This window comes from Pleurodeles waltl, chromosome 4_1 (assembly GCF_031143425.1).
Source record: "Pleurodeles waltl isolate 20211129_DDA chromosome 4_1, aPleWal1.hap1.20221129, whole genome shotgun sequence".
In the NCBI taxonomy this organism is placed as follows: Eukaryota; Metazoa; Chordata; class Amphibia; order Caudata; family Salamandridae; genus Pleurodeles; species Pleurodeles waltl.
In genome coordinates, this window is record NC_090442.1 from 887253711 (window position 1) to 887275437 (window position 21727).

Sequence of the window (21727 nt, forward strand, 5' to 3'; positions counted from 1 at the left end):
GATACATTGTATAACTGTGTAAAGACGACCTTCCCAGGAGCAGACAATGGATGTACTGACTGGAGTATAAACTGATACAAATTTGTTACCTGACAAGCCCAACAAGGGGAACAGGAGAAGAGGAGCCTATCATTGACATGGGAACAGTGGTCTAGTAAATTCTTAGATTTGGGGTTCTACTTTCATTAGACTAAACATAAACGTACAATTCCTTGACCAATAGCAACGTGGGAAGTAGTTTTAGGAAACCTAACTTAGCCAGACTGCTCCGAGAGGAAATACGCCATTCGCCCCTTTCTTTCCTGACCGTCCTGAGATGCTATTAGCCCAAGTCTTTTGAGCTGCCCAGAGATGCCACTCTCCCCATTCTTTTTGAGTGTTCAAATATTACTCTTTCTGAACAGCATGAAGAGACTTTGCTTTTCTGAACTTTAATGCTGAATTCTGATGCCTTGCTGACCGAACCGGTGTCAAGTTGACAAAGACTGTCATAGTTTGCTGAACCATACTGAGGCAAGGTATAAGACGATGTTACTGATGGTTATGTACATTTTCTTTTGTCCCTACGTACCAACCGCTAATTCTGATAGAGCCATAGTTAGATGTTTTTCCAAATTTGTGTTGACTCAATTGTTTTGCATGAATTCCAAACATGCTATTCTAATCTGAAGGTTAGTTAGGGTACTCACTGATGATGCTTGCTAAATATTAACAACAGTTGATGTCTTTTCTTTGCTGAATCCAAAAGTATGCCATTTCTTTTAAGCAGTTATTCTAGCTATTGATTTGTATTGTAATCTTAGAATGTGCAGTGGTCCAAGCTTTGATTAAATTGTGATTCTTTAGGAGATTTGGTCAGCCAGTATTGTTTCTGTATGCTTATCATTTGATTTTGAGGTTAAGTTATGTGATATTATCATTGTTAATATAGGGAAATAAACATTCTAACTTTTACATAAAGGTGTGGTTATTCATGGCTGAGAGGTCATGGTGTATGGAAATTACTGACTCCTAAGATTATTGATGCTATTGATTGCCAATGCTATTCATTTGTATTGGTACGGAATCTCATAGTGGGAACTACTCTAAGCGCAGTCAAACGGTCCATCGAACCTCTAAACGCATCTCCTTATAAATGAATGCAAATTAACCAAATATGGTCAGACGCGCTAACACTACCTAACGTACTCCAAGATACCTTTGTGAATGGGCCGCTAATGTCTTTAGGCTGCAATTATCATTAGGCGACATTTGACTGTTGCACAAAACTCTGTGGTACATAAATGCAGACCCTACCTGATATTAGTTGTGTCCAGAGGGAAGGTCCTGGCTTCTCGTTTGCCCGACCCATTGAAGTAGAGGGATTTGCCGTCATTCAGGGTTCCGCAGCCTGTGCCCACCTGACCTCCAGTTATCCTGCTCCAGAGGGGACTCAGCTTCCCCTCGAACCTGTCAAACATCTCGCTGGGGTTCGGTGTGCTGGCCACACAGCTTCCATATTCAACTACAGAAGGAGAACATACATATGGGGACCTTAAGTCAAACAACGTGAGTTCAATGCAAGATTACTACACACAGCGCCCACTGAACAAACCCCTCTGCGCATGACCTCTGTGGAAACACAACCATTGGCGCTATACCCCAGGAACAACACTGAATATTTTGACTTGAACTAGGTGAAATGACATGAGGACAAATGTTGTATTGCTTGGGAAGGCACTTGTTTAGTATTTCAGGAAGCTGGTGTTCCATTTTTTCTTCTCTAGTTATTCACTCTCCATCAGCGCCATGTGTAGGTGTGCAGAATAAGCCATCACAATGCCAGTCTGCTGTCGAGAGTGATGTCAGCTCAGCCATCTGCTCGTGTGTCGCTCCGTGGGATGATCAACAAGCAAACATAAATGGGTGTGCGCGCGGAACGAGGAGCCCTTTGCTTTATGCGCATAAACAACAACCCCAGTCACCGGAACTGCCCCCTGTGGAGGCCCAGGCAAGATCGAGATTGAACGGCAGGCGCCCGGGTTCACACAAGTGCACCCTGGCACCTGTCTCTGTGGAAGGCGGCACCAAGAAGTGCTCTGTTACCAGCCAATAACAGGTTCGTGACTGTAGAAGCAGAGTGACACACGTGAATGTTCATGTGGCTACAGCTTAGTTTACTTTGGGTCAGAAGTCGAAGGTGAATGGAAGTGGACGGCTTTGTTAAGGGTGGACATTCCTTCGCTCGCATCTGCAGTTGCTGATCACTCAGGATTGTGGCTTATGTAAATATCAATACGTGCCCATCAGTAAAGGATGCAGAAGAACCTACCACCGCAAGTGAACGGGCAAACCCACAAAAAGCAGTCGCCACACATGTTCATTCTTGGGCGCAGGCAGTGCTTAATTTGTAAATAAAGAGGTGCCCCTGCTCAAAGCCCTTCTCTTAAACACTAGGCTGCTGTAATTAAATCTGCCAACACTGAATACTGAGGCAGGGTAATCCTGAAGCCATCTCGGGCCTCTTCAATCCATTTACGGCCAACCCCTGCCCCTTCAGCTCATCCTGCAACTTTCTACTTTCTCCCTTTATGACGCTTTTTAGTTTTTCCTTCTTCCGTCTTTCCCATATGTGTCTTTTGCTCTCAGCAAATGCTTGAGGCAGAAGAATAAGCCCCGGCCCTCACAAATAAGTGCCGGTGCTCAGCACCGGAAACAACAAGCACAAATTAATCACTGGGCGCAGGACATCCCAAAGTAGCACGGCGGCAGAGCTCTGCAATACTATCTCTTGGAGCCCGGCCAGCGATTTCCGAAAAATACTTTTTAATTCACAGTGTCAGGACACACCACAATAGCAATTCTGCAGAGCCGCGGTTTGGCTTCACAGAATTCTAAAGAGCACGTGAATCTCTGAAGTTTTTGGCATAATTTCTGCAATCCAAAATCCCATGTGCTGCAAAAATGACAGCCAGGGTTTAACCACACACGCCCTTATAACTTCACCTCTCGCACATCAGACCAGACGGCACTGACAGACGCAAACCATTTTAATCACACTCAGTACAGATGGACTGTGCATCTCTTCTGAGTCTCTGGCATTTACATTGTCGTGTATGCTGCTGGAAGGGCTGAAACGGGTGCTAACTCAATTTGCCTATTTTGTCACTAGAACCTTTTAGAACTTTAGCACAAATTGGGCAATCTCCTGTTACAATCCATGTAAAAACTGGGGTAATAAAACGCAAAACATAGCAGAAAAAGCTTTTGGCACATATCATTCCACTTTTGTATTCACTGAAACCATAACCACTCTCAAAGAACACACATCCAAGCCTTGATGGTATTTGAACCAGAGTATTTTTGCAACCACAAAAGCCACGTGGGCTTCTAGGAGGGTTGTAATCTGGATCTGATCGCACAGTAAGCACTTCCTCACCTGTATATCCCAGGTCACAGAAGCAGACTCCTGAGATGCAGTCTCCATGTCCACTGCAGTAACTGGAGCAAGGCTCAGAAATATACACCCCGTCGAGGCCAAAAGCGGGGATATTCTTCTGAGAGCTGCTCTCCTGTATCCAACGGAACCTGGTCTTACTGTGGAAACAACAAGAGGTGGCAGATGTTTAGCAGCTGTGCCAGCCCTCGATTCCACACACACTTCGAGTGATAACATTAAAGTGACCAATAGCATCTGCAAGTGAAACTCTAAATGAGTTTGCACACAACTGGCCCTGAAAGACACGTATTCATTAAATGTTCCTGCTACAACCTGTAAATGTCTGGAATGTGTCTGAATGGAATATATCACAGAGGTTTCCTTGCTTTAGCTCTTCAACATAATATATTTTCTAATGCTGATGATACTCGACTATGTCTAGGTATATACGTTCCTGTTCTTAATACCACTAAAATGTTCAACTTACATCCGTGGAACAATACATTTACAGGGTAATGGTTTTCAAAACACAAGCGAAGGGTAAACAAATTAGCAATGAAGTCAAAACAAGAGAAGTTTGGAAGAAAAGTGCCCGTTGCAGCAAACGCGTTTTTTAGAGGTGTAAAAGGGGCGAGGACACTGCTAGTATTAGGTACGGGAGAAGATATCTGAGCAACCTGGATCAAAACAATGACACATTTCAACCAACTCAGATGCAAAGCCTGCATCGTTCCATAAATGTGTCTTTCTGTCAGTGAAAGTAAGTACGTTTTTAAAGAAGATACTGGGACTTCAAGAGTGGTGGGGATATACTTTAGGGCTCAAGGCAAACCAGGAGGCCTCAATCTAGAAGAGGAATTGATCCAGCTGTGCTGCCCTTCAGAGCCAATCCTGTACTAGTACACAGTATTATAATACGAAACCCCGACCATACCAACTTCACTTGCCTCTAGCTTTTTGATAATGTTTTTAAGACAGTATAGTTTTGATGAACTTTAGAAATTCTCTGACACTTAACAATGCAGGAATCATCCAGTCCCATGCAACCTAGTGTGATTGGGCTAAGAAGCGTGGGGAATCCCAGCAGAAAGGAAGTCACATATTTGTTCATTGGTTGACCAAAGTTACACAGCTGGTATTTCACTAACTCAAAGCACAGGAACTGGAAGAATAGTTGATGCATGCACACAGACAACTATGTACACAATCATGCGGTTTCAGCATTTCTTCATCGTAGGGCCTCAGTTTCTGAAGGGCGACTCTAGCATGTCTGTGTGGTATGGTTTACAACATTGTTTGCTTTCTTGGAAGTGCGCTATGACGCATTGTCTCTTTGAGCAACAGCACGCATGTTCACTGACTGTGCAACTGCAGCATTTACTGTTGATTAGGTCTGGGTTACTGTTGTGTAATTCATGAACCAGATAATCTTTCCATTACTCAATATAATTCTTCCGGGAATGTGTTGCCCTACAGTGCTCCTGCTCCTGTTAGCTTCACTATCTGTATACTTTCTGGTACTGCCTCAGCCTGTCACTGACATTCTTCTTCATGTTGGAATGGACCCACTGTCACCGACGCCATCCTGTACTTAACTTTCCATAGACTGCTGCCTTGGTGTGAGGGTTTGGACAGTCTGGTTTGATCTCTATGCACTCGTGGCAATTTCAAACCTCCAGTTAAACCTCTGGTGTCTGCACTTTGATTCAATCTTTTCATTTGTCACTGGCTCACTAGCTTTCATCAACTTCTTTGAATTACGTGAGCTGCCACATTGTGTGGGTTTCGAATGTTCTAACTTATCTTAGGATTTCTGAATGAAGTGTAGTTTAGTATTGAACTCTTTCACTAGAGTCTAAGGTTGGACAGAGGGTGGAGCTAATCTTGGGAGGCATGCAAACCTAACAGGGATCCACTTTCTTCAGCCACAAAACATGCCTAGGAACAACTTGGAAGGTACATCCTCACCATATATTTCAGGAACTCGTTTATCGTGGAATCCATGAGCCACAGTTAAAGCATATGGATGAGGAGGTGTGTGAAAGTAAAATCCAAATTTCAATGGCTATATCACAACGACTCCCCACCATTCAGGCATGCTTGAATCGTGAACCACTATGTTTGCACATTTAGAATGTAAACAATTGTATGACCATAATATTGTTATCGTAAGGACACATAATCCCCAAGTTTGTTGCACCAAAGGAAGATCACATATGCTAATGGTGCAATTGTTAAGGTCCACATCTCATGCATGACACCTAAAAACCTCAAAAAGCACCATTTGCAGGGCCTAGTGGAAAACAAACCCTTGGACCACCACTATGCCTTCACTGTATGGATTTCAAGATTTCTTGGATTGAGTTAATGTTCTTTCTAGCACAACCAAAAGGGAGAAGAGGCAGCACTACCAAATGATGCAGCCCTTTGCATTCCTAATTAGCCCCTGTTGGACTTAGTCCTCTCTGAAGGGTCACCCTCAAACTTTATGCCTTCACTCCTCCTGTTTTCTGAATTGGTTTTGGTTGGACTTTAGGACTCTGTGCACTTTACTACTGCTGACCAGTGCTAAGGTCCTTGTGCTCACTCCCTAAAACATGATAAAATTGGCTTACATCTAATTGGTATATTTACTTTACTTATAAGTCCCTAGTACAGTGCTATACTCTACACCCAGGGCTGGTAAATTAAATGCTACTAGTGGGTTTGCAGCACTTATTGTGCTATCCACTTAAGTAGCCCCCTAAAACATGTCCCAGACCTGCCATTGTAGCCTGTGAGCAGTTTTAAACTGCCAATTCGATCTGGCAAAATAATCCTTTTGCTGGGCCTAAAACTCCCTTTTTAATACATATTAGTCACCCCTACGGTAGGCCCTAAATAGCCCATAAGACAAGGTGCATTGTATTAAAATATTCAACATATACATTTAAGTTTTGCGTGTCCTGAAAGTGAAAAACTCACAAATTCATTTTTCACTAATGCGAGTCTTACCTCTCCCATAGGATAACATAGGGTTACCTTATTACATTTAGTAAATGGGATTGATTACCTTGATTGGGACCAGGTTGAAATGTCATGTTTGGGGTATGATGAATTGTAATTTAGAATCCTCTTTAATGGTATAGTTGGATTTTAAGTCACAAATACTTAATTTGCCACTTGTAGAAAGTTTCCATTTTCTTGTGCCACCCATTTGGAGCCCTCAGCCTGTTCCTGGGTCACATGACTGGGTGTAGCTGGATTCGTGTATTCCTCCCAGACAGCCACACAATAGAGGGACTGGGTGTTGGCAGAATTGGCCACCCAAGCAGGGGTGAGGGGGGATGGAGCTGTGCACAGTCCTACCTGCACTTCAAAGACACTACCTCAGCTTGCACACAAAGAACTTTACACAAGCCTATTGCATCTGAAGACTGACTGGCACGAGGGCAGGGAGACACAAAACATCAGACACTTCTCTGGGGGAAAACTCCAGAGGTTTCTTCCGCTTCAAAGTGGGCACCAGGTATAAAAATAAGACAAAAATATCAGATGTAGGAGAGAGAAGATTTGAGGATTCACTTCACTAATATCCTCTGCAGGTGGCATTGAGAATTTCTAGGCATTTCTAGGCATAGTCCCTACATTTGACTAAAAGATCTGTATTTTTCAAGGTCCTGATGAAAGGCACTTGACCTAACAGGGCAGTAATGGCAGAAGCATGTATACCGCACAATTGTCAATATACCTAGGATGCATAGGATTACAAGTTCATCCCTTACACATTGGCCTCTGTCTTTAATCTTACCCTTCCTCCAACATATGAAGGAGTAGTTCCTGGAGTTAGAGCTAATTTTAATCATACTCCATACAGATCCCACCCAACTTCACATTTTGAGGTTTTCCCATTTGGTGGAGGAGTTACCTACCTCCATTGTGTCTGCATTCAGATAGGGGACCCGATGATGAAACAATATGCTAAGATACATCAGTGGTGAGGATATACACCATTGGCTTACTAGTGGATTAGGGTGTCCACAAACATTTTGGGTGAGACCTTGTAATCATATATAATCATAAATATTGGGTTTCACTCTCTTTTGATAAAAATAAGACCATCAGATCTGCTCATCAGTTCACTTCTGAACATGTGGAAGGATTCTCAGAGGCCACCCTTCTGCCTGTGGTCTGCTGTGTACTGATCAGAGCTTCCGGGACAGAAAAGGCTGCAACCACCTTGAACCCTCACCTGGACCCAGCCTCCAGGTGGTGCCTCTTTAGTCCAGGACTCTTAGAAGTGGCGCTAGAGATGCCCAGGTAGCCAAAATCCAAACTTGGGACTTAATTTATTTTCTTACAAAAAGTGTTCTGAAAATTGAGAGGAGACCGGAACCTACCTACTCTCCGATCTGCCCAAGGTGCATTGCAGGTTGGCCTGACTTTGCAGCAGCTCCTGCTATGTTCCTGCTATGTTCCTGTTCAGTGGTTCCTCGCAGAAGGGGTATCCAACCTTGTGGAGCCCTCACTGGCTACATCCTGCAGCTTCTTCCTGCTGGAGATTTTTGACTTCCATAAAGGAGTCTAAGTCTGAATGTAGAAATCTTCACTGCAGCTTGGGTCAGTGGCTCCCCGACGATGACACCTCCTCTTTAGACACCGCCGTCTGTCTTGCCCTGATGACCTTCACCTTCTCAGACATTTCTTTTCTTAAAAATTTCTTCAAAGTCTGAAGGTAAGTGGACACTGGGCCCAATCCACTCTGTGTATCCAAACCATGCTCCATTGCGGTGGGCTATAACTTTTTTGACTTTGCCTGGTCTTGCGCAACCAGATGTCTGCGGTTGGCACTTTGATCTTTTATAATCACAAAAGGTGTGGGGTAGTAGGAACAGGGGGTAAGACTGGGTTAGTCTTTAACCAGTGCCCGGTTACATTAGGTTGCTTTATAGGGGGTGCTGTGTTGACCTACAGGAGTAGCGGGGGATTTTCCTTTACGGACTAGGTGGTCTCACACACATAATAGTGTCTTGCTTCATCATATGACCACCTAGCCCCACCTAAGTAAGATGATACTACTCAGGCGGACTCGACCTCTGGTTAAAAGAACCAGAGGGAGTGCTGAAATTAAATTGACTGGATAGTTACAGTGATCCAGAGGGGGTGAATAATAAAATTACCTAACATGTCACCGGTGGCTCTTGTTAGTTTTAATGGTGGTGCATGTTGGTAAAACTAAAACTAAGGGGGAAGGCTTGTTAGAGAATGATGTCTCTTGGAGTCTAAAAAGGGATGGACAAGACCAACATGTTTCTGCCCTCACTAAGTGCTGGTAGGTCAGGGGCATTCGTCAGGGTCGGAGCACGTGTAATAAGTACGGTGCTCAAAGTGAAAAGTGTGTGGCCTACCTGAACAGGTAGTTCACGGTGAGGTAGGCCCCGGAGCTGGGGGCGTATTGCCTCTGGTCTGGCTAGAACCGGGGGGGGGTTTCCCTTGTAGTCACACTCACGCCAAAGGGAATACCGTGGGGGGTACCTACGTGCCGGAGCCAGGCCGCTCTGATCTTTTAGGCACTATTTTACACTTCAAACTTTAAGTATTCATACCTCTGCTTCTATTGCTTGAATTTTTGTCATTTTGGTGTCAAATAGTGTATTACGTTTTACTCTATTTTCTGAATTAGTGTGGTGTTGTGTTTTTACTTAATTACTGTTTAAGTGCTGCATAAATACTTTACACATTGCCTCTAAGTTACACCTGACTGCTTTTGTGTCAAGCTACCAGAGGGTCAAGCACAGGTTTATTTAGTGACTATTTGTGGGCTACAATTACAAGGATGTGGCTGTTACTTGAGGGGGGTTTCACTCCCTCAACCAGCAACCCAATTTCTCACAGCCCCTCTATGCACAGAGTTTAAACACCTCTGTGTCTGAAAGACCCAGATAATCATATTCTTGTACTGATATGATGAACTGTTTGTGAGTGAAAATACCTAGTACATAACAACACTTGACAGTGATTATTTACCCTTAGTGATTAACCATATAAAATAGATAGAATATATATATTTCTAGAACAGGAGCAGGCTATTGCTGTTATGCAAGAAAGTCAAATACTCCTGCTCCATTGTAGCTCTGACATAAACAGTTAGCACAACGTCAGTTCAGTTCAGACATTCTTTATAAAGGAAGGTCACGTATCATCACCCCTTCAACTCTCCAGGACACATACAAGAAGTCCTAAATAAGAACCAACCAAAGACTCTTGCTAAAAGACCAGGGTTGTCACATTGGGAGGCAGCAGGGACTTCTTGCACCTGTTACATTACATATTCACGTTATTAAAAGCCATTCTGACCTGTTAATGTATGATGGAACTGGTGCAGCAATAACAGTAGTGCTAAATACAGTACTTTCCATTTCCCAAGTGTCGTGTTCCCCCCTAATTAGGAGCTGCTCCTTTGGCTGAAAATAAAAGAGGGGCCTGCAAACGTTTAGGCACGAAGCAGCACAGAAGGTTCAGACATGTCTATAAGAGTCAATCGTCTCTTCAATCTTCAAACCCTGCCTCAACAATCTCCAAAATAATTTACTCACTTCCACTGTCAGTGACATCGACACTATGGGCCTGATTCAGAATTCGGTGGAGGGGAATGCTTCGTCACAAATGTGATGGCTGTCCTGTCTGCCGTATTACTATCCCATTCTATCCTATGGGGTTCGTAATACGGTGGACGGGATTCCCCCCGCCCACATATAAATCAGGCCCAGTGTTTTAATGGAAAACAAAACAACCACCATGGGAATATATCCAAAGAAGAAAGGACAATGCCACCCATGTCCTGCATGCCCTTTCTGTCAATAAACTGTTATCTCCATCACCTATGCAAACCCACAAGCAGTCCTACACAGCACTGTCAGATGTGTTTGATCAAAATTAAAATAATAAAACTGACAACATATCCTTATTTTGGTGCATTATATTCACCTCAATGACATATATCAGTATCTTCACCTCCTATGCAATTAAACTGAAAAACAGACAAACAACCACATCGACAAACTCCACATTGACTAACATGCACGTATAAATACCCTCACATTGGCAGGGCCGAGATCTACAAGCTGTAGACGTTTAACAGCATGAAGTTGGCTTAAAATAACTAAGTATTTAGAAAAATATTACATTAACAATGTATTTTACAGGGTATATATTAATTTACTGCAATTTGCACCACGATTAACTAAATAAACATGGCACAGGGGTCACCCAGCCTCTGCTCCCCATTTTAATACATTTAAAATTTCGATTACATCAAAATTAAATGTACATGAATAAAATGTGCTACAACTTATTTTTAAAATGATTCAGTTCCCCTTTTTAAAATGTGTTTCCCTTCATCTTAATTTCATTAATGAAAATAGTTTAACAGAAAGGAAGTATTTTAATTATTTCCTTTTTTGGTTTTGTGTTATGTTTAACGTTTGTGATTTTCGTTAATGCAATTTATTTTAATGTATTAGTCAGAGGTTAGGGTAAAGGTTATGTTCAGGATTAACATTAAGGCTAGAATTAAAGTGTTATGTGTTTTGATAATGTAAGTCCCATTTCATTTAACTTAATACGTTTTCAATTTACAGTTTATAGGCTTTTGGTTAAAGTCAAATTTAGGGCTGTGGGTGGATGTATCATTATGATAAGAGTGCCTTTATAAGGATTTTTTGAGAATAGGATTTAGGTATAATATTGAGGCAGCTGAGATAATGCAACAGGTCATTATGATATGTCAATTGGATGGTCTTACATACACAGAGCTCCCACCACCACACTTCCACATTCATACACTGCTAGCTACAAACACACACACAAACACACACGCACACACACTTTCTTGCAGTGCCCACCTGTCTCTTGCCCATGCTGCTGTCCTAGGTGTCCTTCACAACAATACTTTTCAAGCTCTCTTGTGCATTCTGCCAAGCCAACTCCACTGCGACATGAATGGGGCACTTCTCTGTTCCTCATGCACACTACCAAGCTCTGTCCATATATGTATCAAGCCAACCATCATGCTTCTCATATACACGCCTCCTCCTGCCAGCGCAAATAATTCACACTCGTGGTAGCAGTGAGCTATTAACAGCAACAATTAAAACTGTTGATATTGACATCACTATCGTATCAACTCCGTGGTACACTCGTTTGTCTCAATGCACGATAAAGAAGTGTTTCTAAAAACCTGACATCAAAATATAGATTGAGTTGTAGGTTAAAACGTTTTTTATGTGTATATGAAGGCAGTTTTTCTCTTCTTTTATGTATTTTTTAAGAACACTTACAGGCTGATTTAGAGTTTGGGGGAGGAGAATACTCCGTCACAAACATAACGGATATCCAGCGGGCCGTATTACAATCCCATTATCGCCTACAGAGAACGTAAAATGGTGGATGGCACGTTCGTTATGGAGCATTCCCTCCGCGGTGATCTAAATCAGGCCTTACTCTTAATATAGTAAGTTGAGGAAGTAGACGTACACAAATTGTATATTTAAGGATCTAATAGTTTTAAATGGGTGTTTGGGAGGGTTATTTTTAATTTTTAACTTTTTATTCTATTATTGTATGTTATTTATGAGAACGCCTCAAATAAGTAATTACGCTTCTATGCTGTTTAAAGACTTATGGTCTAAATGAAATTTTTTTTACTGACTGACTGAGTTGTATTTGTGTACAAAAAAGTGTGAAACTTTGGACAATCACACTGAAGCAATCACTTTGCTAGACTCGATTGTGGGTTGAGGATATGGTCAGCTATGAAGAAAGGGTACAGTGAAGGGACGATATGTTCATTCAACTGTATGCCAAGTTTGTTCGCTGAACAGCTGTAAACCAGTGGTGAAGGACGTCATGTGTGTTCCTACTGTGTTAGCGTGCCGTGCCATCTGGATGCCTTTTGGCCCACACACTGCCTTGCCGAAGGCACTTTAGGACTATGCGATTCCCTTACGTGATTATTGCAAAAGCAACAACATGGCTGCCTCTGCTGCACAGTCAGTCTTGGGGAGAATAATAAAATACCTGCCTCAGATCCAGGCCATGCTACATCTCTGGGGATGAGCATCTCAGGGCAGTCATCATTGTCTTCTTCAGTGACGTAAGTCACTTACTGGAATCTCAAATGGCTGAAGAGATTAGGGGCTGTTTCACAAAATCTGACTACTGGAAGTGCTAATTTAAGACACGTCTCTGACAGTTTTGGGACAGCGGTAACTTGAATAGGGGAAGAGCTAGATCTGCAGCATTTTCCCACCTTTAGTGGTAAACAGTAGTTTATGAATGGAACTTTAAAGGAAAGAGCTGCTTTTGACTGGAAAGGTAGCAGTATTTATTGTCATCTTTAAAGTAAAGAATGAACCGTATCATAATAACATAATACAAATCAACATAACAACACATTTAATACACAATAGGGCACAACACAACAAAAAGCCAAAACAAAACACAAAAAAACACACTTTACCACACAACAACATGAAGTAATGTAATACAAAATGACAAGAGCAAAGAATTGACACTTTATTACAACAAAATGCACCACAATAAATATGAACACAAATCCTTTTTGAGACCTCCTGGCATAAATGGAGGTGTTTTCAATCACAAATATGTGTATACAGCTGAAAACCTATTTGTAAATTGGGCACATTATTTTTTAGTTTTACTGGGGCAGACCGTTTCTAAGACATTTTGCCTCCACTATGCTATGTAAGCCTTAGTCTAAATTCCGAACAACCAGACAATTTCAATTTTGACTTGGTTCCAAAACATAGTTCTGCCCTACAGTTAATTTAGGGCATAATCAAATGAATACTGTTGCTGGTCTTTGGGCTAGTGCCTGAAAACAGATAGACTAATGATTTTGATTCTGATTCTTCCCTTGCACTCATCCCATACTTTACTCAGTGACCTTGCCTTCTTTCATTTCATGTACAGTGCTACGATACACATTATTTCCTGGTACCTGACACATCATTAAGAGGTTTTCGTACAACTTATATAATATTAACAAATACAGATAAGGTCTTTATTGATGTTACGTAGGATTCAGTTGGCATCAGCAATAAATATGCATTTCAACGTCAGTCGGCGATCTTCGTTCAGACCTGATGTACAGATCCCAAGCCCCCCTCACCCCCTTTGCTCTCGTAGAAGTCCTCAGAACCAATCCAGGTAAGCATAGCAGCGTATTATTAACAATCATCGATGACCGATGAGGCCTCTATCTATGGTATTAAATCCTTCCCTCCTCCCAAGCAACCTGGTGGGTGGTGCCATGTCATGTAGGCTCTCATTATCCTAATGAGACTACTGGATTTGGGTGGTAGAATCACTTCCACTGTGGGGGACTGAGTCTGAACCCACTACAGGTGACACCTGTCGGCCTAATCCGGGTTTTGCTCCAGCTAACTAGAAGTGCCTCATCTCCACCTAAGAGCAGAGATGATTGGACAACCAAGCACAAGACACAATTGACTCCTCAGGGAAATTGTGGTCACTCAGATCTCATCCGTTTCTCTCAATTACATTAATCACATATAAAAGGACAATCAGAGGAAGAATAGAGTTCAATAAAGTTTTATTGAAGTAACTGCATCTTAGATAATAACGCATGTAATGCAATAACTAGGACGATGTAGCATGACAGGATTAAAATTGTGACAAGGAGAGTAAAGCATAAAAATAAAGCTACCCTATTGTCACTAGAGTCGTTAAAATAGCCCCTACCTAGGCTATGTTAGAGCACAGCATGTTAAGCTCTAATTCTGCCCTTCAGGTTCCCCTGGGAAGACATCATTCCTCATGCCTGAGCAAGAGGCCTGTAGTCTACATAAGCAGGTACAGCGAACCACTCAGCAATCAGCATTCAGTTGTGATCGTCTGGCTGGAATCTCCCTCTAACGTACACGGGTCAAAGTAGTGTTTTTATAATAAAACAGCTGATGTTCCAAGAAACGATCCCCACGTAAGAGTGTGTATGTTTCTATGAATACTAGAGACACGTTTGCCAGCAACCTATCTTACTGCAGCCTTGAGAAAAGCACAGAGTGAAAGAAATGTCTTGTTTAAGAACGCAGTGCTGGACTAGGCAAAGAACAGCTAGATAGAGAAAATAAAACAAGACCGCAAATGTGGCTATTGCTAAAAATAATAAAATGAAGCAGAATAAAATATATCTAGGTTAAAGTGCACAGCTGCAGGTCTAGTTTGCTAAAATAACGTGTGTAAAGCTATAACTAAAATGGCTACACAACACCCTCTCCTTGCTGGTTCAAAGACTAATTATGTATAAAAGCTACTAAAATTCAACCTAAGGCATATATATAAGAATGTCCATAATGACAAGTTAAAAGACACTTGAGCATGTGTAAAAGGACAATTTAAAATGTTAACTGTGATGTAAAAAAGGCTGAATTTCAAGAGTCAGATTCATTTTGGAAGTTGCCAATCGAATCCGGGATAATTGAAGACAGGAAATCTTCCACTTCAGCAGGTGGTAAAGTAGGACATTCATTGCCAAGGAAAACCAAGGAGCATTCGTGTTCCAAAGCCTGAACTCCAGCCAAGGCAGCAGCATTCCGTGTTGTGCCCAACAATGAGTTTAGAGCTGTATAATCCACAAAGGGCAACTCATGAGCAGCTTCCCGTAGCAAAAGCACCCTCAATGCGCATGTCTGGTAATGAGCCCTCAGCGAGAAAGAACATCAACAGATCAGCGTCCAATGAAAGTAAGCGCTGGGTAGAAAGACAAACCTTTAGTGCATGTTCAAACAAGCACTAGAGGCACTGAAACACGGGCTGCACACAATGCAAAACCGGTCTGAATGACAGAGACCAGTCACACTCCGATTGCTCCAAGAGTGTTGCTCCAAAGTACTGCATCATGCGTTCACGACACAGCTGCGCTGGTGGAAGCGTTTTCAGTCCTCCTTGTTGCGGTGGGACAGCCATTGTGCAGAAAAAGTAGCAATAGCAAGATGCCACCTATTATAGCCAAAGTTATCAGAAATCCCCCCAAAATACTGGAGAATATTGAGTGGATGGCTGAAGGTATTAAGCCGAATATATAGAGTAGAAAGTGTGAATGAAACCAGAACCAACAGCCTTAAAGAAATTTGCGATTCCAGTAGTACTGGATGGATTAAATATTCGTCCCACGAGCTCATCATAGTGTCTCGGAAAGTTGGTACTTAAAAGGGACTGTATCTCTGCTGATGACCTTGCCACCTGAAGCGCATAGGTATTGCGTGCAGATGTGAGTGTCATATGTTTTTGAAACAATAAAACCTTGGGTCTGCTCAACTTGTCAAAATTCACATTTGAAGTAGCGATATGGGGCCAAATCTCAACTACTTCCCTCTGTCGTGTAGGAGGAAAAGTACGTTCCTGCAGCATGTAACAGTCTTAGAGCCTGAAACCCCAAACTATTCCAGTTCGCATCCCACAACAGTTCGCACTATTGAGGAGGACATAGCTGCCATTCAAGAGCACCTGGAACGTAGGTCTAATCAAGGGGACTGGGACTCACTTCAAATCACAAGCCAAGTTTGCTACTGAAGCGTTACACGCCCGTGCAAGGAAAGCTGTTTACAAACCATCGAATGGCTGACAGAAGTCTTGCATTCACTACCGCTAAGAAAGACCGCTTTTACGCCACTGAGACATTTGTACGAGTAGGGTAGCTCCCACACCTCATGGATGCAAGTATTTCCTAGCTTTTCATATCTGCCTGCTGGATATGTTTTTTTACGCAGGGTGTGAATTGAAGTGTTGAAATAGGCAGATTAATAACCCCGTGTATTAACCACTCAGCTGATGGCATTTCAGACACAGTAAAGAGCAACTTTTCTAACTTTTCAATATTTACCATGACATAAGCCACTTCTTTCTTAGCCATTAGTTGTTTTTGTGTTAAATTAAATGTGGAAAATAAATCCCTTGCGCTAACATGTTGCCGGGGAACGTGACTTGCCTTCATTGTTTGTAGTGTCCAACCCAACTGCATAATGGACCTAAGTTGACTCTGTCCATGATGTAAAGAGGACATATCACTTTGTATTATGTTTATTGCAGAAGAAATGATGTTGTTTAAGGTGTATATCCTGTTGGACAGGGTATTAATCCCATTATCTACAACAGCTAATGCCTTCTGTAAGTTTTCCTGATCTATTTGTCTTAACCGGGCAGCAGCTTCTTGTTGAGAAAGCTTCCAAATTTCATTACAAACTGCATATACGATGCACTTTCTGCGTTGTTTTCTGGGGCCTAACAGGAAATCCTGTAAGTCAGTGTTATTAGATAGGAGACTGGGGTGTTCTTTAACAGCATCTAGTGAGGCACTCCTTAACCATTGCAGGCATAGTCTCCCTACGCTGTATGTTATTACTATACGCACATGTTCAGGTGACACATAGTGAGGGTCTGACCTACTTGTTCTAAAAACCCCTGTGGAGTTTATGAAATGTTTATGACAACCGTTGGTATCTATTGGCCACAATAACCACCCGCCAGGACGTGAAAGTGAAGCATTAACCGTGCCATTCTGGACCCATTCATCGAGCTGATATTAGGTTGAATCAAAAATAAATAGTCTTTGGGCCACTTGCTCTGTGAATGAAATGGTGTCTATAATAATTATAGCAAAATATGTCACCATAACTCTCTTTAGATTGATAAACATCCTCACTTTCAAATACAGTAAAATACTGCAATTCAGTCATTATAGAATCAACAGTTTTTACATCCCAGTCATCAGAAACAAAACCGGGCATTATTACATCGTTCATTGAAAGTTTAAACACATATGGTATTTGAATGACCTCCGTGGGCCGTATATATCAAATGTGACTTTATCCCAAAAATCCCATCAGGAATTGGTATAGGGGAAATGTTCGCGAAAGACAAGTCTCTGCAGACCTTGTGAGAAGACAAATGGGGTTTTAGGACCTCATGCACCAAATCAACTGCTAATCTTTCAGGAAGGTAAGGACCAAGTATCAATAGAAAGAATGTTATGACAAAGCCAATCCGAAGGAGGAAAGCTAATATAGTCAAGGAAAGCCACAGATAGTTCCATGGGAAAATAAAGTAATTTGTTTTAAGCCAGTTTATCAGCTTATGTGTTTTTGGCAGTTCAGACGTAGAAGAGGCAAATGAGTTTGAGAACTGGTTGGGGTCTCCCGTGAAGGTTCACAGTAAATTATGCCATCCGTCTGTGTAGAAGCTGTGTCAAATCGATCAGTAATTTCTGTGTCATTTGTTGTAACAGACGTTAGTGGAACTAATGCAAGATCATTTTCCACCTTCCCCAAGCTCGGAGAGGTGTCAGTGTTGCTGCTCAAAACTTGTAGAGGGACATCTCGGCCAGTAGCGAGAGGAATTCGGGAACTACTGGCTGCTCCTCTTGGTCTGCTGTGCAGGATCGGCCACATGGTGTAACTTGACATTGTCGATAGATACAAAGCGGTTTTCTTTAGCGCCAGGCAACAGTGGTAGAATGACAGTTCTGGTACCGTGTATTCCCAGGACTGGGACTGGTGCACGATAAGAAGGACCAAACTCCTTTTTCACAGCAACTTTTTCACATACTAGATCCCCAGCCTTTGGAACCCAGCTGGTAGAGGTTACTGGTACATCCTTAATTCCTGCGGAGGCAGCACTGGCAGAAGGGTTGTCGTCACGGAATTGTTGTAATTCCTGCAAGACAGTGACACGTTCATTTGTGTCAAAAGGTATTTCTGCCGCCTCCACGCCAGGGCCATCAAGATCTGGAACATACATTTGAGTTCCAAACAGGCACTCTTATGAAGTACGACCCCCCAGGGACCTTCTAGGCAGATTATTTAGTGCTTTCTGGACTCCATACAGGTGATTAAGCCAACTACAACCCGTACCTAGAACTCTGGCTTTTGAGGATTGCTTTAAATTACTGTTTCGTCACTTCATGACACTATTTACCTCGGGATGAAATGGAGACTAGTAATGAAGTTGGACCCCTAACGAAACCATGGCATCCCTGAATGTCCTTGAGGTAAAAGCAGGGCCCTGGTCCGAGTGGAAAGCTGCAACTGCATATGTGCCAATAAAGACTTGCAAATCTTGAATAACACTCCGAGAGTCAGCCGAGCGTTGTGGCCCCCCCATAGAAATCTGGAGCAAGAGTCGCCAGTGACTAAAATGTATTTGTATGCACTGTCCGGTGTTATGGGACTACAATGGTCCAAGTACACACAATGTAAAGGTTTGTTGGAATTTAGGAGGGGTGTCTGTAGTGGGCGTTTGACGGTGGAGCCCTTAATTTGTTGGCAGATGTCACAACAAAGGACATACTGCTTGGTCTGTTTGTATAGACCTGGCCACCAATAACGTGCTTGCAATAGTGATATTGTAGCCACCCCACCAGCATAGGCAGATGCTTCCCCCTCATACGCTGCTTTAATCAACTCTGGTCTTATGTCTTTATTGGGAATTACTCGAACTCCTAAATCTGGTACTTTTACTTCTGCGTTAACGAAGCCTCCCATTCAGTCGGAATACTTAGCGGGAAATGCTTTTGGATAGGGTGTGCCTTCAGCCGTGGCTTTCACGGCAGCCCATATGTCATCGTCAGGTTTCGTTCCAGAACGAGTTACTGCAGCAACAGAAGCCGTAGCTACTGTTGATTTGGCTGCTTCATCAGCCAGTGTATATGCAGCATCATATATTCCAATGCGTTGATATCCACGTGTATGTACAGCATGGACGTTTTGTAGTGTTTCCTTCAGATCCGCTACTTTCCCCCACAGAAGTCTGTTTGATGATGTTGCCTTTAGAATCTTTGAACCCATCCTGGCGCCAGTAATGCAGGTATTCATTGAAAGACTGGACACAATAGTACGAATCACAAACAATCAGTGTTAGCTGTGCAGGATCCGTATGTTCCAGTGCCATCACCAGGGTCTTTAGCTTTGCTAGTTGTGCTGTGCAATCCACTAGGGTTTGGGTGAATGTATGTTGCAAACAAAATGTATTATCCTCCATGTAGCCACTTATGACTGCACAAGCAGCGGAGTATTGATGCTTTGTGCCTATTGCTGGTTGTGCTGAGCCATCGGTGTACATGACTCTTTGATATTGATGAATAGGCAGTGTATTTGCCGGAACTGGAAATTCTAGTTCATATTGCAAAAATTCTTCAGCTTGTAACTTTGGGTCAAAAATATAGTCAACATCAGTGGCTGTCAGAGATGTTGCCCATTGAATCCAATGTGGATGTAATGTTTTAGCATTTGGAACCCTGGCTTTGGTAACAGCCTCAAGGACTGGGACTGGAGTTATGACAATAATGAGTTTCCCCTGGGCCTGTGGTCTTTCTTTAATGACAGCCATCTGAACAGCAGTGAGAATGTTTTTATTGGGAGCAAAGCGTAGTTCTGCTGCTGAATAGAAGTGTGATTTGTATGCTATCAGGACTGTCTCACCCTCATTGAAAGTTACATAGGTGAAACCAATGGCACCAGCAATTACTCTGATGACCAGATATTTTTTTTTGTCCCTTGTGTGTAGGTGTTGTGCTGCAAGCATGTCTGTTTGGAAAGCTCTGAGACTACGTGTGTGTTCGGCTGTCCAAAATTTACTGGAAAAATCAGGACGTATTAAGTCATATAAAGGTTTTATGCATGATGCGTAATCTGGAATGTAAATTCTGCCAAAATTTTGAAAAACGAATACGGATTGGAGTTTTTTAATTGGATTTGGAGGTTGTAACTGCACACATTTTTCTAAGAATTGTGGCGTTATGCTCTTTCCCTCACTTGATAATTCGTATTCCAGAAACAGGACAATAAGGAAGGCTATATATTTTTTTTTAAGTTGAACTTATAGCCGAATTCGGCAAATCCTACAACAATGCGGGCTAACCGTCTTAGATATTGCAGTAATTTATCATCCGTGAGATATATATCATCTACATAGGACAATGCTTCAGGGTCAATGTCTTGCAATATTGAAGTCATACGAGCCGTGAACAGTGCTGGACTGTTCTTGTACCCCTGGGGTAAACAACATAAATTTTTCTGGGAGCCTAGTGCGCTGAAACTTGTTAGGTCTCTATTCTCAGGCGCTATATTTTGGCAGAAGAAACCATTAGAAATATCCAGGGTTGTTTTGTATTTTTTGCGCACTATGTTGTTCATGAGTGCTATGCTGTGTGAGTTTTGTATAGCGTATGTGTGTGTATGAATGTCTTAATGTCTGTAGTCTTAGGCTATTCGGTACGAATGGTCTGGTTTAGCTACTGGGAATAAGGAATTATTCATTGGTGAGACACGGGGTTCGATTACGCCCTGGTACTCCGGTTGTGTGAGGATTTCCCTCATGGGTGCTTTAGCATTATGTTTTATTGGATACTTGGGTTGAGGTTGATTTTTAATTGGAAGAACATGATAGAGGGAATCTTTATCCCTACCCTCTGTGGTTGCGATATAAAGCGGGTGCCTGCGCAAATGCCCAGTCGATGGCGTAGGATTCTGCGAGCTCATCAGGAACAAAGGGTGAGAAAAAAGGTTTGATAACATCTTCCCCATATGGCCAAGTACAGACAAATTCAGGTGGCCAATCCTTTTTGGCCAGTAGAATATCATATATGTGTATGACGTGGTCCCAAAAGATTGCGTTGATTGTGCGTTCAATGTCTCCTTCTAACTGTAACATTACTTTGTACACCCTGTCAGGCGTGGAGACCGCATGTCTGCGGTTTCAACTTGTAAGAAGTCATCAGTTGCTTTCACCTCCAGATGCTCTTGAAGATTCCGGTAAACTATTGTGACCTCTGCCGCACTGTCTAGCAGCGCTATTGCCCATTTCTTGTTCTTCAATAGAGCCCTCTTCTTGAGTGGCATGTCAAACTGCAATTGCTCCCACTTTTTTCTTTTTAAATTGGGGTTTTGTTGGGGAAATTTCTCTTCTTTTTTAACAGAATCATCTGAAGAGCTTTGTGATTTTTGTCTCGGTTTCACGTGCTCAGTTTTTCGCTCTGACCGCCCACCTCTCTCACTGCATTTTTCCAGTGAGTCCTGAAAGGAACGAGATTGGCGTGTATCAGTATATTGATATCTGTCTGGCGTTTTAATATTATCTTTATTTCTGAGATTATACCTGTTCTGTGGGGTCTCCGTATGCGGAGAATCTCCCGTTTCTTTTTTTAGATGTTTGCTGTTTTTTATCCCAGTGTTTTTTAGAAACTTCAGAAGCTTGCTTGGTAGAATCTTTATTAGATTTACCTTGAAACTGACT

General features: G+C 42.3%; 1 protein-coding gene across 1 annotated transcript in view; it reads right to left on the minus strand.

Moving 5' to 3' along the window:
• RELN (reelin) overlaps window positions 1-21727 on the minus strand; it is a 1304886-nt gene that overhangs the window by 286247 nt on the left and 996912 nt on the right. Inside the window, exons 29-30 of the mRNA XM_069229640.1 lie at window positions 3419-3576; window positions 1297-1504 (exon numbers count right to left, since the gene is read on the minus strand). Coding sequence (XP_069085741.1) covers window positions 1297-1504; window positions 3419-3576 — 366 coding nt within the window. The remainder of the gene's footprint in view (window positions 1-1296; window positions 1505-3418; window positions 3577-21727) is intronic.